The sequence below is a fragment of the Octodon degus genome, unplaced genomic scaffold (assembly GCF_000260255.1).
Source record: "Octodon degus isolate 3935 unplaced genomic scaffold, OctDeg1.0 scaffold00245, whole genome shotgun sequence".
NCBI lineage: Eukaryota > Metazoa > Chordata > Mammalia > Rodentia > Octodontidae > Octodon > Octodon degus.
In genome coordinates, this window is record NW_004524821.1 from 1,660,377 (window position 1) to 1,677,169 (window position 16,793).

Here is a 16,793-nt window from a genome sequence, read left to right on the forward strand (position 1 = left end):
TCTCTCTCTCTCTCTCTCTCTCTCTCTCTCTCTCTCTCTCTGCCACCCCACACCACTACCTTGTTGGCTGCCCGCCCACAGACAGACAGCTCCTTACGGCCTGGGAAACCCGCCAAGACGCCGGCGCCGCTCCCTGCCAAAGCGCTGCGAGTGCTCCAGCTCCAGAGATCCTGTCTGTGCCACCTTCTGCCATCGAAGACCCTGGTAGGTGGACACCAAGCTTGCAGGGTAGGCAGGGCCACAGGGCTGAGCCCATCCTGGCAGTGGTGTGTCTGGGAGCGAGCAGGATCCTGAGGCCCACAGGTGGCTCTAGAACATCAGCAGAGTTCCTGCCTAAGGGGATCGTCACCGCTGAGTGCCTCCCTCTGCCAACACTGGGACCTCTAGGAGCATTCATGGCCTCATTCCTGGGCAAGATGGATGCTCCTGAGGTAATAGTTGGGCAGCTCAGGCCCAGGGAGAGGATAGGACTACTGTCTGGTTCCCATTGGGCTTTGGATTCCAACCTGATACTTGGGAACTTTAGAGCTCACTCAAAGGAAAAATCACTGGTGGAATCGGAAAGCTGTGACCCCACGCTGGGGTGAGGGGAGCGGAGCTTCACCAGGTCTCACCTTCCTGGGCCTTGATTTCCCCTCTGTGAAAGGGATAGAGATTCTGTTTCTTCCCTCCTTTATTCAGACTCAGTGTGAAAGCTGGATCTGGTTTCCCAAATCCCAAGCTCCAGTTCCCACCCTCATTTACGAGAAACTCCCTCCCCGGGCCTCAAGCCATGGCTTCGCTCTTGCCTCAGTTTCCCTTGCAGCTGCAGCTGTGTGGATTCTGGGAAGACCAGCCACCCAGCTGCCTCTTTTAGAGGCTAAGAACACATTCCCAGTAGCTCAGTTTTCCTCAGTCCCCACCCTGCCCAGGGAAAGGAAGGATGCCAGGTGCAGAGGGTGAAAATGGATCTGCTCCCAAGGGCGGGTGGGGTAGAGTAGGGACTGGGCTGGGCCAACAGCCAGGTGGCTTCAGGGCCCTGGACAACCCCTTACTTGGGCCCTATTGCCATTTATTCAGGGCTGAAGCTGTGACAGTCCCAAGCAACGAGCCGCCCGCAGCCATGTTACAGACTGGCAAGACCTGGGCCACAGATGGTGCGCTCCTCCAGAGGCTGAGGTGAGAGGCACCTGCATTGATTGGGCATTTTCTGTACACCTTGCACATCTGCCTTGTTCACCATGTAAAACCAGACTCAGTCTTCACTGTCCTTCCAAGAAAACGGAGGCTCAGAGAAGCAAAGCCTCTTGCCCAAAGTCACGCAACATTAATGGCATCTGACTGACCCCAGGGTCTATGCTTTTAACTGCTTTGTTCTTACTAACTCTGGGCTTGTTTGTGTGCTGTTTTTGAAGGCTTGAGGGCAGGATCACAACTGTTCACTCAGGCTCAGCTGAGTTGAGCATCTCCCATGAGCTAGGGTTCACAGGGACCAACTGCCTGTCCTGCTCCCTCCTCAGCACCCAGACTGGAAACGCTCGCTGGTGGCTGTGGTACAGTTCATCTCAAGGCTTATTGCCAGACAGGCTACAGATGTTTGTCTACCCACGCTTAAGAATAGAAGCCCCAAGAGCCAGCCTAGTAGCTCAGTGGATTAAAGCGCCTGCTTAGGCAGACACAGGGACTGGGGTTCAATCACCAGCGTGCTATATCGGCCCTATTCCCAAGGCAAGCTGAGATGACAAATGAGACTGGGCATGGTGGTGCACACCTGTAATCCCAGCACTTGGGAGACTGAAAACAGGAGAATCACAAGTCCAATCTGTGTAGTGAGACCCTGTAGACCCTGTACTAAATATATTAAGAAAAAAAAGAAGAAGAATAGACGCCCCAGCCTGACAGCCTCACAGTGTGGCTGGAAGCAGCTTTGGGAGCAAAGACTTGAGCCCAGTCCCGCTGCAGATGTGCCTTGTGACTCCTAGCTGTGCTTCAGGTCCCTATTCTGAAATAGAGGAACAGCAGTAGCAGTCTCACAAGGTCGTTGTGACATGAGACATGCTGAAGTCCTTGAAGTGTGTTAAGCAGGTCCTGGCCCTGAGAGCGCCAGCGGTCTTGGCCATTCTGCCGCTATATCCAGGGCTCCTTAGGGCCAGACAGTGATGGGGCCCTACTCAGGGGCTCCTCGCTTTGGGAGGAGGAAGAACAGAAAGGGCAGGATGGTGGAACAGGCAGGGCTCAGCCCAGGTGCACTCAAAGAACTTCTGAGGAGAAAAGAAGCCAGGCTAACTGCAGGCGCCTAGCACCTCAGAAAGCACAGTCAGCTTTGCCGACCATGTGTTTGTCTGACTGCAGTTTAGGCCTATTTTGTACTTCACAACCTGAGAAAGAATCTCAGAGCAGTTGTAACTAGGTGTAGTCTGCTTAGGGGGCCCTGGACATGTACGCAAGGTGCGACGCGGAAGGGCAGCTGATGTGGGCCACCTGGGCTGTTTTGGCCAGCCAGTCATTCTGGCAGCTTTTGGCCTTAAATATTAACTTTCTTCTCAGAGCCCCTCTGGGCAGCTTCTAGGCCTGAGCTGGTCTGCTCTGACAGGCAGACCTTACTTTCAGGCTGCAGCCTCTGTCTGGCCTAGGACAGCCCTAGTTCCCATCACCCCATCCTCCCATGAGACCTCTTGAACTGTCTGCAATTTCCAAGGTGCTAAGTTGACCCTTTTCCATCTCCAGGGACATTTTTGCCACCAGAGTCCACTTTGCTAGACGACAGCAGGCAGCAACAAGGGAGTCCAGGCCTGCACACTCCAGGTGGAGAAAAAGATAGCACCCTGAGCCGCAGGAGTATTGAGAAGGAAGCCCACCTGCCTTGCAATGAAGGAGACCCTCTGCGTGTCTCCCGGCCTAGCCACCCGGACCCGTGTGCTGGGCCTAGTGTGTGCTCCAGCCTCCAATCCTAGTGAAGGGAGTGTTGCTCAAGGCAGCTCCATGCCACCACACTGCCCAGGAGAGCCCCCAGCTCCCAGGTGGCAGGGCAGCCCCTGGTGCTGGCTACTGGCCACAGCCCTGCCAAAAGGAACTACGTGGAGTAGTGGTGAGCTTGGAGGCCCAGTCCTGAGGACCGTCTGGTCTGCGGGACTACAGGGCAGGAGCCAGCACATGGCAGGGCGCACTCACTTGTTAGCCAGTCCTGGGGGCTGGACATCCCCCGGCGGCCTGGCTGGTCCCCATCTGCCCTCTCTGCTGTCCCTTCCCTTTCTTGGGCCCTCCTGCCCTTGGGACCTTGCTGGTGAGAAGAACTTGTTCTGCTTCAAACATCTGTATATAACTTATTTGTGCTAAGGACTTTGAGAATCTCATTTATTTATTTTAATGTATTTTTTTAGATCTTCAATTATTTACCTGAGCATGTGTTTGTAATAAACAGAGAAGTATGATTCTGGTATTTTTCCTGGGCCAGACAGAGGTGGGAGGCTCCTCTCAGGAAAGGGCCACCAGAAAGTTAGAAGGACACAGGAATGGGAGGCCAGGGCCCAGAGCTGGTGGCTAGAGTCCCGCCTTCCACTTTGCCCTTGTGGAGCTTCTGTGGCTGCTAACCTGCCCTCCCAAGGCTTTTGCCTACTATGTGCTTATGCAGCCATTTGCAACTGTGACATTGGGATTCTGGGACCAGTGCTCCCACCAGGCTAGACACTGAGGCCATTCCTTCCCCCAAAAGCACCCTGGAAAAAGCTGAGACTTTGAGAGTATGGAGAGCACTGTGTTCAGCTGCCCCGACCTCCACTAGCACTGACTGGAAGGCCCTGAGTGAATCCACTGGGATGGGGAAGAGACCACGCGGGCCCAAGGCTGCATGAGGTCTGGAGCTGCCTTTGCCTTGGGCTGGGCCCTGCTGGAGTGCGACTCCTCTCAGATTCCAGAAGCCCAGGGCGCTCCTCGGGAGTCCTGCTAGAGCCCAAGACACAGCTCATCTGGGTTCCAGGGACAACTTGCAGCCGTTTCGGACAGCAGCTGCCAGATCCACAGCCCAAGCAACACCTGTGAACAGGCCGTGCCCTTTTCCCATGGCTGGACTGGCCTGAAGTAGCAAGCCATGACTTGCGCCAGTGCTTGGGAAATATTTATGGACTGACTGATACTTATTTATATACATCTCTTACCCTTCTTTGTCCATAAAACTAGTCCTGAAAGAATGGTATGTTAGCATTTGCAGAGCTCCTACTGTACACTGGCACACTGAGTGTCTCTCTGTCTGTCTCAGGTTAGCTCATTTTATCCTCACAGGAGTCCTGGGACACAGGTTATTTTATTATCCTCATTTTACACGTGAGGAAAGTGGTGCACAGAGGAGGCAAGTGCTCTCCCTCAGGCTACCCAGCAAGGAGGTGATGGGGTCAGCCTTGGGACCCCCCTCTCCTGACTCCAAAATCTGCAGCATATTCACTGATCAAATTCATAGATCATTGCTACAACTTGCTCATGAGCAAATCTCCTCTTCTGAGCCTCAGTTTCTTTCAGCTAGAAAATGAGTAGCAACTCAAGGGTGGGGGCAATCACTGAGCAGGTAAGTTGTAGCGTCAGGCTGAGCAGAAAAGATGCAGAGGCTTCCTGTCAGGCTGCCAGGGTGCTTATGTAACACACAGGACAGGGACAGAGCCAAGGGACCTGCAGGGTGGGACAGGCAGGCTTGCTGGACTGGAGAAAGGGCCCTGCACGAAGGTGGCACTCTCACCACCCCAAAACATGAGAAGGCTCAACTAAGAAAAGAGAAAAGAGAAGAGCCTCTGGAGGAGGCTCATGTGGCCAAAGTAGAAGCTAGAATAGTAGGGAATGGGGCCAGAGAAGCCTCAAAGGTTAAGCAGCTGGGCTTTCTCTTGTAGGTCGCAGGGAGTCATGGACGGTCTGAGAGCAGCTAGGGACTAGGTCAAAGCCGGGCTCCAGAAATATGGTCTGAGGGGCTGGAGAGATAGCTCAGCAGCACAAGTGTCTTCCTGGAAATACGGTCTGAGCACTCAGAGTGGACTAAGAGTGGATGAAGAATCAAGTACCAGGGAAACAAAGTCACAGCCCACACTGGACTGCTGCAGTGGGGCTGGGCCAGCCCTTTCCTGTCAACCCCAGCCCAGGACCAAAGCACACTCTCACATTCCAGCTGTCTCGTGATGGGAGGAGATGTCACTCCCTGGCATCAAAATGTCCCATTCAAAGTGGACCCTTCTCCTTGGAAACTCAAAAGCAGCCAGCCCATGGCCTGGTATGGCAGCCCCAGGGCCATAGCTGGCAGGAGGCTTGGCCCAGTTGTGAGAGTCCTGGTGAGAGTGTGTAGGAGGCCCAGGGAGGCAGGTGCTCATGAATCTTGGCACAGGCTCCACAGTCTATTCAAGGTTCAGAGGTTGGTAGCCTAAGTACCTGAGTAGGGTGACAATTACAGGGAAGAGAGGAGGCAGGTCAGGCATGGGGGACACCCAAGGCCCTAGGTCTTCAGTCCTGGGGAACAGGGACTGCACTGCAAGCTTCCTGCTCCGGCCTCTCCAGCCCCACCTCTGTTTGCAGGACAATTTGCAGGGTCAAGGGTCGAGTGTGTCCAGAGCCTATGGCTGCTTCTAGAACACATTCCAGGCAGCGGGGACGTGGCAGCAAGTGACAGTGGGGCAAGGGAACCAGAGTCCAGGAGCAAGCAGAGAAAATAGTGGGAGGAACTATCGCCTGGCACAGTGCAGCCCTGGGTAGAAAGCATGGGTTATGTACAGCAAGCATCTCTCCTCTTCACAGCTTTTCAGTCAGTACTTGAGTTCCTTCTGAGGCTCTCTGAGTCAAGTTCTTGTCCCTTCCATTGGAGTCCCAGATAGAGACAGACATGAAGAGAATGACCCTGATTTATCCAGGTTACATGTGCAGAAGAAGCTGGGTACTAGGCCTGGCATCCTGGAGCACATCTAGCCCCAGAGTTGGGCTAGGCTCTTGGTCACCACTGCACACCCCCACCACAGAGAGAGCCCCCAGAATATTCTATCTCTCTGTCTCTGTCTCCCTGTCTGTCTCCCTGTCTGTCTCCCTGTCTCCCTGTCTGTCTGCCTGCCTCTCTGTCTCTCTCTGTCTCTGTCTCTGTCTCTGTCTCTGTCTCTGTCTCTGTCTGTGTGTGTGTGTGTGTGTGTGTGTGTGTGTGTTTCTCCTAATAGAGTCCAGCGTCAGTTCAGATATCATTTACCTATTAAAACCATGAATTTTTGGAATATGGCCATCCATTCATTCAACAGTGATAACTAATTGCTTCTGAGGAAGACAGACCCTTGCAGGCCAAGAGACGGACCATTTAAGAAAACAGTTGAATAGGGCCAGGGATATAGCTCAGCAGCATAAGTGCCGGCCTGGCAAGCTCAAGATCCTGAGTTCAATCTCTGGTACCACAACTAACAAACAAACAAAACAAAAACAATTGAATAGAAAGATAGCTCCAAGAGCTCCTATCTATTGAAGGATTTCCATGTTTTCCAATTATTATCTACTCAGCTCTTTAGAGCAACCTTATATAGCAATAATATTAAAGTTGTTCCCAATCTTACAGGTGAAGTAAGTGGTAAGCAAGGGTGGTGGTACACAACTGTAGTCCCTGACACTAATACAGGTAGGCTAAGGCAAGAGAATCACTTCAGCCCAAGAGATCAGCCCAGAGAAGTTCAGCACCTTGTTCAAAGTCACACAGCTTAGTTATGTCTGAATCAAAACTTAAAGTTTAGCTTTAACTTCCAGAGGACAATCACAGTGAGAAGACCTTGAGGAAGAAACAACCAAGGTGGCAAACTTCTCTGAGCCTCAGCTGTCCTGTCTACAAACATTTATTTTTTAAGAGATGGGTCTTGCTGTGCTGCCCAGGCTGGTACTGATCTCTTGGGCGGTGTAAGCCCTGGGCACCTGCCCTGGGTGCTGCTCTAGGCAGAAGACACCTACAGCAACTATTGCCCTACTCTGCTGGAAATTCCCCTACTATCAGTTCTTTGCATTACTGGTCCCAACACCCTGTCCTTAGAGTCCCCCAGGCTGGCAAGGAAAACAGACAGAGAAAAGACGGCAGGTAGGCTAGGCTGTGAGCTGGCTCAGGGTGGCTAGTGGTAGGCAGTTAAGGGTGGGTAGGGTTTCCATGTCCCCGGATGAGAGATGGAGCATTGAACAGCCGAGGGAGCCATGCCAGTGGGACTGATCATGAGGTTCCTGGGAGAGGTAGCAGGCCTGAGAAGCCAGTGCCAGGCTGGGAATAGCACACTGGGTCAGGAAACTGATCTTGAGTGATGGTAGCTAGTGAAATTTGCTGTGCAAGGGAGGGCCAGCACAGGGGCTAGCCTCAAGCTGCTGGTTGACCATTGGCTCTTCCCAGACCAGGGCTTCTGGCCAACAGGGAGCCCGTAGCCCCACTCAGTGGAGAGCAGAGTGTAGGCCTTTCCTTGGCCTGCCAGGGATCGGAGCCAAGAGCCCTCGGCAGCTCAGAAGGGGCCATGTGCAGGCCCGCCAGGAGCCCAGGAAGAGGAATGCAGCCTAATTAATTCTCCAAAGCTCCCAGGGCCTCGCCTTGTGGGAGCAGCTGCCAGGACAAGCCTGCCAGGACGCCACGGGCCCAGCCTGTCGATCATTGCTGCTGAAGTTGAGAGTACTGCAGGCTGGGAGCTGGGGGCAGACTTGGGGACCAGCCCCTTGCCTCCAGGCACACGTGTGTCCCCAAGGCTCTTCAAGGTTAATGCAGCAATAGGGGTAAGGGCGACAGACAGCACGCCTCGTGGCCCTGCCTACACGCTATGGCCCACATCCTTACAAGGAGCCGTGAGGTAAGGATGTGACTGTCTCTGCCTTGAAGAGGAGAAACTGAGGCTGGAGCAAGTGAAATTTCCCACCCAGATTCAGGCAATCAGAAAGCAACAACATGGAAGCTGGGGTTGGACCCAGGCTGTCTCTGGGTACATCTCTGTGCAAAAGGTATTCATCATAACCACTATGCTGGATTGGCTCAGTGAGGTAAACTGAGGCCTGAGGAGGTGGGATACCTTTCTTAAGGACAGTCTGTTAAAACAGGGGCTGGGGACAGTGACTGGAGTACGGATTGCCAGAAGGAAGGCCAGGTAGCCGGCCTGGGCCTGCACTGCCCCCTCCTGATGGTGGGTTGAGCGCTGTCCCTCCCTCCCTGGTGGCTCACGACCTCTGGGCAAGGGGGGCTCTCAGACGTGATCCTATCTGTGTTAGTCACCCTTCTGCTACTAGCACAAAATCTTGAGACTATCAATTTTAAAAAGAGGAAAGCTAATCCCAGCACTTGGGAGGGTGAGACAGGAGGGAGGATCCCCACAAGTTCAAGGCCAGCCTGGGCTACAGTAGTGAGACCCTATTTTTAAAAATGGAAGGTTTGTTTTGGTTCAGTGTGGACAGTTCAGCCCATGGTCGGATGGGCCTTGGCTTTGGGCCTGTGCCAAGGTGGCACACCATGGGGCACACACCTGTGGAGCAAGCTGCTCACCTCATGGCGGCTGAGAAGGAACGGAGAAGGAAGTGGAGGGACTGGGGGTCCCATGGTCACCTTCAGGGCCTGCACCTATCGACCTAACTCTCCTCCAGTAAGTCCCCGCTCCTGAAGCTTTACCATCTCCCAGCAAGTGTCACAGGCTTTTGGAGAATCTGTTTCCAAAGTACAGCTCTAGTTCTCTGGGGTCTCCCCTTCGGTCCTAGTTCGGCTGCCTGAGTCTGGTCCCAGAAACACAGTGACAGCAGCACTAGCTGGGTCTCGACGTCGCCATACTCTCAGAGCTCCTGGCTGCCCTCCAGGGGCAGAGCCCAGCCAACAGCCGCTCAGAGGGGTGGTGCTGGGGTAGAGCACAGCCTTGCAATCACGAAGCAGTAGTCAGGAAGGGCACCTGCATAACTAGAAGGCCCGACTCTGCCGTGGCCAGACAGCAGGCCAGAAGGACAGCAGTGCCGCCATGTCGCGTCTCCTCCGTGTCTCAGCTTCCTGGACTGCCATAGTGGGGAATGAAAGGCCTGAACTTACAGAGTTATTCTGGAGTTCAGTAACAGCAACTGACCCTAAAAATGGCCTTTAGTATGCGCCAGACACTGTCTTGAGTACTTTATTTGTTTAAAAAAACATTTTTCTAAACAAAGTCTTATTCATGACTGCATAGTACATCCTTATAAAAGTGTTTCAGAATGTATTTGTTACCCCATAGGTGCATATCTAAGTTTGCCTGGCATCCCACCAAGGTGTCGCCCCAAAATATGCCCCATCTACATCAGGATTGCTTTGAGCTAAAGGCAGATTAAGAAGGCACTCAGGCAGGAAGAGCTCTTTACCCTCCTTATCTGCCTAAAAGCAGGACAGACATGTTCCTTTGTGAAGGGGCTTCCCCTCCCTGCCCCCGCCCTGGCAGAGAATAGCTCTTAGCCCTGAGCCCAAGGGCAGCTCCCAATGGGTCAGCAGGGGTACTGGGCACACAGTACTGAGATCACCTTGTTGCCCTGGCATGCTCCACATAGATGTCCTCCACAGCGTGCTGCCCTGAGAAGCCCCAGCCCCTCTTCCTTTCTCTCGTGTCTTCCCAAATCCATTGATCTTTGTTAGAATGATGCATAAGCCCTTGGCTCTAACTGCCAATCTGAGTCTTAGCTGCTTTTCTATGAAGGCCTCCCCGCATGTGAAAATTAAAGTAAGCAAACTGTGTGTGGCGTTTCTTCTGTAAAAAGGCCATTCTGAATTTAATTTGCAGGCCCAAGTTACAGAAATATGAAGCTAGAGGAAAGGGCTCTTCTTACACCACTGATAAAATAACACTGTGTGGTACCTCTATAAATAATTTCGTATTTATTCCTAATTCATTTTTGCCATATGTTTTTTGAGATATAATATACTGTAAAAGTCACCCCTTCAACATGCATGATTCAAAGGTCTTTACTATATGGCAAAATTATACAACCACCAGCCTTATAATTCCAGAACATTTCACCCCCCAGGATATTTCTTAACCATTAGCAAGCACTGCCCACCTCCTAAGCCACCAGTAACCTATTTCTGTCTCTATAAATTTGTCTGTTCTGAATATTTCTTATGCAGTGTGATTTAGAAATAAGGTGAAAGGTTTTACTCTTTTAAAAAGTTATTACAGGGAAAGGCATTGTCATCAATTTTGCTCTGTTATGGCTTGTGTCTAGACGCCCCCACCCCCAAGCCTCATGTGGTCATAAGTGTGACTCTTCAGAGGTGCTGGATCCAGAGTATGTGATGCTGGGATTAAGAGTGTGTGACTGCTAAATTAACCCACTGATTAGCTTGGCACAGTTATGGGTGTGGGTGGTAGGGAGGCCTTCCCTGGGTGTGGGTGAAGGACCCCAAAGGCAGCTGATCCAAAAGGGATAAAAGGAAGAGGATGCTGCTGCTGCTGCTGCTGCTGCTGCTGCTGCTGCTGCTGCTGCTGCGCTACTGCACCGCTTTGCTGCCTACCTTCTGAGCAAAGGGTTTCTCCCTGCACAGTCCCACTGCCAGGCCACCCTGCCTTGACCAGTCAACAAATTAACATCCATCTTCTTGCTTTCCTTCCAGTGCTGAGCTGGATTTTATGATTGATCATTGCCTGCTGATCTAATGGAGAAAACCCTTCTTATACAGGACTTCTGCTGTGTAGAAGAGGTGAAATCACTTGGCCTCTTCTCAAAGAGGGTGAGGAGCACGGATCTGTCCCTCCTGATGCTCCTCAGGCTCGGCAGAGGATCCCTCTAGTCTCTTCCAGCGCTGGTGCTGTGGGGCTGAGGTCAGACCCCCTGGGCCCCTTCACTTCTCACTGCCCCTGGGGGCTTGGATGTAGAGGAGAGGCTGGCTGGCCTCCAGCTGACCCTTGCCCATGGTAAGCATGCCTCTCTACAGGCACAGTATGGGGGCTTCACATCTCATCTCAAAGCACATGCAATGGGAGAACTTTAAGCACCAGACCTGTGAGTGTCCTGGAGTGTCCCAGTGTGTCCCAATTGCCTCCTAATCTATGATCCAAACTGCTTTTTAATAGAAGGCTAGATCCTGGCTTTGCCTTTGCCCAGGCTTTGCTGTGTAGACCCAGGCAGATCACTGTCCCTTCTGGAGACGGGTTCTAGGATCCTGCCTCAGCAGCCCCCTTAGGATGTTCCTCCCGCAAGCAGAATTGGCCCCCTCTAGAGGCTCCACATGCACCACATTCTTTAATCCCCTGGGGTGGGAGGAGTTTTCCTCCGGTGCTGGGTGAGAAACTGGCAGAGGGGGCCGAGGAAGTGAGCACACCCCTATTGGCTCAGGGCCAGGACTCTGAGGCTCCTTCTCTATGATCTCTGTTCAGTGCAGCAACCTTGGAACAGGGAGCCTACCTGGCTGAGAAGAGATCGCATGTGGGCCCATGGGAGGCATCCATGAGTGAGCACATTTGTACATAAGGCTGTACTTGTATGTAAAGTGTATTTCTGTCCATGCCACGGGGGACACTCCTGCCTGTGTCTCCTACAAGCATCCAGATTTATTTCTCATGTGCACAACATGTGCATGCTCAGCTGTGTGTGCGTGCGACTCTGCAGGCCCCCCACATCTGTCTTTGCCAGGTTGGGGTGCACGGATGTGTGTGCACACGTGAGGACGCATGCATGTGAGAACCTGATTGTGCCTGCGGGTGCGCAAGAGGGGCAAGAACACATGCAGGGGTGTATGGATAGTGTGTGTGAGTGAGTGTGTATAAGAACATGTGTGAAGTAAATACAAGTGTGTACTGTGTGCCCACAGACAGGTGGGTCTAGAGGTGCTGGGGGGACACAACTGCATGGAGCCACTGCACTGTGACTGCAGATGTGAATATATACAAGCATACACTTGCACGGGCGAAGTGGGGCCACCCTTCAAGCTGCCACCTCAGCCTCTGAGAGACAGGATCCTCTCCTCCATTTTTATCCCTCCCTGGCCTCATCCCCATTTCTGTTCACTGCTCACCAGGAACCATATCACTGTATAAACTCTGAAAATTTTATTTACATGTGGATTAAGCTTTAGTAATTAGCCAGTCATTATAATCCTTATTTATTTAAAAAAAAAACAAGCAAGATTATATCACAGATGCAAAATTCAAATGGATTCTGAAGAGAAAGCCCATGAGCAAAGGGCTTCTTGCCTCCTGTCTCCAGCAGGTGTGAGACAGCAGGGCTGCAACAGTACACACTAGGGTCCTCACTGAGGAGCCTGGAGTCCAGGACCTGCCTCAGTATCTGAGGCTGCCCTGCCCTGAACTCCACATTCTCTCTCTGTGGTGTAGATGGAATGGGTGAGGGCTGCATTGGACTGAGCCATAACCTGGAGATTAGGCAGCCCAGAGCAGCAATCACTGTGAAGGCCGCGGGCAAGCTCCTGCTCCCTTGGCACCGTTCTCCTCTGGAGCATCCAAAGCTCCTGCTGGAGAAAGGCTCTAAATGCAGCTCTGACCCCTGCCCTGTGTCTCTGCTCACCTCATCCCCACCCCAGGCCAATTTCTGCCTACATCCCCTGTCCTGCACGGCCTCTCATAACCGCCTACCAATTCACCATGCCTGGCCTCTCATCTGCCTGTTTTCTTAATGAACTTTGGACTCCCAGGAGCAATGTCAGACTCACAGGATTCCAAGGGCCCCACATCCCTCTCCAACCTGGCCTGCCTTAACACCAGATAGTATTTGAAGATTTGAGATAAAGTGGGAAGGTGAGGGTGGGTGGGGACTCTATGCATAGCAATGTTTGCTCCAAACAGCTGGTCTCTGGGAGCCTCCAAACTCATGAGTCAACCTGATCCTTGCCGGGAGAAGGGAAGAGAAAGCACCAGTTATCAGTCTCCACCCCCAGCTTACTGCCTTTGATATTCACTGGGCACCTGCTGGTAAGTAAAATTGTGTGCCATTTTATAGAACCAGCCCCCACTCCCAAAAGAAAGCAAGAAATCCAGGACTCCAGTGCTGGCCTCCAGGACAATCCTCAGGCTCCTCAGGCCTCAAGCCTTCCATCCTATTTGGGGAGCATTTCCCATATTCCTTGGCACTAAGCAGATCTGTAGGACTCAGCTCCAGGGACTGCTGAAAGTGCCGAAGTCCAGGGTTCATGACTTAGGAGCAGCCCTGCTTGGTAGATGGGTCATCTTGGGGTGGCAGGCAAAGGCCACAGCTTCCTGGCTCCTTGGGCGGAGGCCTAGGGGGTAGTCCCAGCAGGGTGGGGCCCCAGCTGCCTGCCTGCTATTCAGTAGCTCACTTATAGTGGCCTTTCCCCAGGTCTCACTCCCACATCCCATGCTTCCTGGACCACCTCAAAACACACAACAAACATGCTTTCTTCTCAAGTCTTATGCTAGTCTTCTGGGGTGCCACATGGGAGGTGGTGTGTGCCTTCAGCTGCTGCAAAACTTTTGCTCCAAGGAGAGCCTTGTGTGAGAGGCCAAAGGACTTTGTCAGCACCAGAAGCAGCAGAGACATGTGGAGCCCAGGGTGAGGAGAAGCCCCAACTCCAGGGAAAGCTCAGCAGCAGCCCCACCTGGCTGCATGTGGCAGTGCCAGGTAGAGCCCGGGGTTGTGCATGCAGAGGGAGACAGGTGGGACCAGAGCACCCTGGAACAGCCCAGGCTGCAGTCTCCTGGGTGGGGGCTGCAGCAGTAGGCTCCCAATATGGGTCTGAGCAGCTCAGGACCCCTCCCATAAAGGGAAGGTTTCCTGCTCATAATGTGGCTCAGGGCCTGGGGGTAGTGAGGTGGGAAGACTCTCAGGCCTGTCCGGGGTACCTGCTCCCAGTCCTGCCAGACAGCAGGCAAAGCTCTGAAGTGGGTTCCTGCACTTGTTGCCTGAACATTTGGGGAAAAGGGTGTTCTTTGACCTAGAGGAACAAGTCCTGATGGTGGACATTCAAGCTCTGGAAAGACAGGTTGACTTGGGGAGCGGCCTTCCCTCTATGTCTCCAGTCTTTCCAGGACAGGCTAAGGCCGGCCGCCTCAGGAAGTGAGAAGAGCAGATTTCAGAGCCAGATGGATTTGTATTCACATTCTTTCAGGGAAGTCCTTAAAACTCAGGCAAGTCCCTTAAACTCAGGGAAACCTCTTAAACTCTCCAAGCCTCAGTTTCCTTGGCTGTGAAATGGGCTAATGCTCCATGCACCTAGCAAGCATCTGCAATCTCCTTTAATCCTTAATCAGGCAAAAAGTTAGCTCTAGTGTCCACTACCACAGAAGGCAACGGAGGCCCAGGAAGATCCAATGGCACTGAGGAAGCAGTAGGTAGAGTAAGGTCCACTTAGCCTTTGTCCAGGGAGTCCTGGATCCCTCAACCCAGCCTAGTCCCTGGCACCCCACCCCCACCCCCACCCCAAGCGGCCTCGCCCTTTCTGGCCCAGGCATGACCTGAGATCCACCCACTGCCCTTCTCCTGGGCCTGGTGGAGAGGCAGCTGGGCTGAGCCTGTAGTGTCATCCCTGCCTGGGATACCTTTGGCCTCAGGTATGCCAGGAGCTGAGCCCTTAGACAAATGGGACCAAACCATGTTCACTGTGCTCCTACACCTCAAGACATTCTCAGAGACACACAGCGCCTGGGACAAGCAAGCATGCCCAACTGCAAGGGGAAACTGAGGACTGCTGACTTTAGCACGGAAGGAGTCACAGGTGTCAATATGGGGAGAGAAAAATTAAAGCAGAGCACACAGTGAAACAACACTTTTGCTCCTAGGCATATGTCCACAACACATGGCAGAGGCGTACAAATCAGCCAAGAGTAGCAAACTATGCTAGGGAAACCCAGAGCCGTGTGAGGAAGGGACAAGGGGGAGGGAGGAGTCCAGCACGCGGCGCTGCACTCTGGAGAACAACTCGGAGAGCCTGGGAAATCACTCAGCTGCACTCTCGCACAGCAAAAAGCTTGCTTCTGATGCACCAGCTCCCATTAGTTATGAATTGAGGATATTTCACAGTGTGTGGGGGGGAGTGGGGGTCAGGTCAACCCTATTCCGGCTATTGTACAGTGGCTGCTCAAGGTGTGCTTCCAAGGGTTGGAAGATACACTGTGTCTGACCAGGCAGACAAGGGCATTTCAAAAGGGGCCAGAAGTGGATGAAGGGGCCCACGATGAAGGTCAACAAAAATGGAGCCTTTTAGGAGGCCTCAGAGAGGGGCTTCCAACTGTGTGCCTAGCTGCTCAGAAACCCAAGCTGGGCTTTGACCCCGAGGTCATCTTAGAGTGCTATCTGATAGTCCCCTGCTTCTCCTCCTTTGACTGTCCCCCTTCCAGCTCCTGGCACACAAGTGCCCCAAATCCAAGAATAAGTTCTGCAGTCCGGAGACAGGGATGCACCACAGCAGAGAGGCTCCCTGGTGAACAGCACGGGCAAATGACCAGGATTCCAGGAAGTCATGCACGCCCCTCTCCCTCAGAGGCCAGGCTACAGTGTAGAAGACCGGGGATGGGTGAGAGCTGACCCTTGAAGAAAGCCCCTAAAATGCTGGGAAGGAACCATGTCATGCATTCACCTGGAGTTGCACAGTGCCTCTCCTCTGGGCCTGATTCTCAGGTTGGAAAACGTATCTGTCTTTACTGGCCAGGAATCCTATATTATGCAGGCTGAGGGTCCGGGGAAGGCTGGCCTCAGATTGTGGGCCTGGATAGGCATCCCTTACCCCTCTACAACCGTGGTTTTGGCTTGTATGGGACTGGGAACTGAAGACAGGTCTGAGCAGGGCCAACGCTCTACATAGCTATCTGTCTGGAGCCAAATCACATCCAGCTTTGTAGTCTAATAGCAAGAACACCTCTCTCCATAGAGACAACCAGCAGGACCTGACAGGGGCAGACACAGTGGACACCTGGGTGTAGGTCCCATGTTTCCTTGACAGTACACATCTTCGCCTGCTCTATCCATAAGGCTCAGGTGGGGCACCTCCCACACACCTAGGCAAGAAGCCCCATGAACAGTTCCTGACTAGCTATCTAGAGCACCCATTCCCTGGGCTCAGCCCCTGGATCAAGGATAAACATGTGCCCTATCCAGGCCAATAAGGAGTCTTCCCTGAGGCCTTTGCTAGAGTAGCCTGGAAACTCTTCTGAGATCATTACCTGTAAGGATAAGATTGTAGCAGGGGGCACCTTGTATCAAATGAAGAAAACCTACCAAGAAAAAAAAAAAAAAAAAGAACAGACAAGCTTAGCCAATAGACAGGAAGGGAAGCGATATTAATGACATCCTTTGAACACCCAGTACAGCCATATCTGCAACTTCTGGGACCTCCTGTTCACATGAGCCAATGTGTAGCCTGTTCCATGTATGTTTGGTCAGTTTGTGTCACTTGCAATCTAAAGAGTTTAACTAAAATAGCAGGTGAAAAGAGTGGTGAGCCCTTTCTGCACCTTCACATTCCAGGGATAGGATACACAGAGTGAAGGGCATTGTGCTCAAAGGGCACTGCAACTGGAACCTGGAACGCCGTGATAGGGCAAAGATCACGTCCCACTGCCCTCCTGGGAGAAGTGGCCACTGAGGAATGTAAGCAAGAGCTAACACAGCCAGTAGTTTGTGCTCAGGAGATTAGAGAGTTACTCACAGTTGGAGGGCTGAGTCAGGCAAGCTGCGCTCCGCCTCACTTTAGGGAAACGCATTTTCTGACCAATAGTTCTGGAACAGTTTAATCACTTTTTGACTTGTTGAAATGAGAAGATCTATATAGTTTTAGCTATATGGTGCACTTTTGCATCCCCAGTACAAGCAGGTATTAATCAATAATTAATTAAATTCAACAAACAACCTTAATGTTTATCAATAAGGGTGTGTTAGACATGGGTGTGGTA

At 52.5% G+C, this 16,793-nt stretch overlaps 1 protein-coding gene across 1 annotated transcript in view; it reads left to right on the plus strand.

The window, feature by feature from the left end:
- Positions 1-3,374, plus strand: part of Edn2 (endothelin 2) — a 5,738-nt gene extending 2,364 nt beyond the window's left edge. The window contains exons 3-5 of the mRNA XM_004645950.2: positions 82-204; positions 1,060-1,158; positions 2,707-3,374. Of these exons, the coding sequence (XP_004646007.1) occupies positions 82-204; positions 1,060-1,158; positions 2,707-2,800 (316 nt within the window). The 3' untranslated portion in view covers positions 2,801-3,374. The remainder of the gene's footprint in view (positions 1-81; positions 205-1,059; positions 1,159-2,706) is intronic.
- Positions 3,375-16,793: the final 13,419 nt, after the last annotated feature.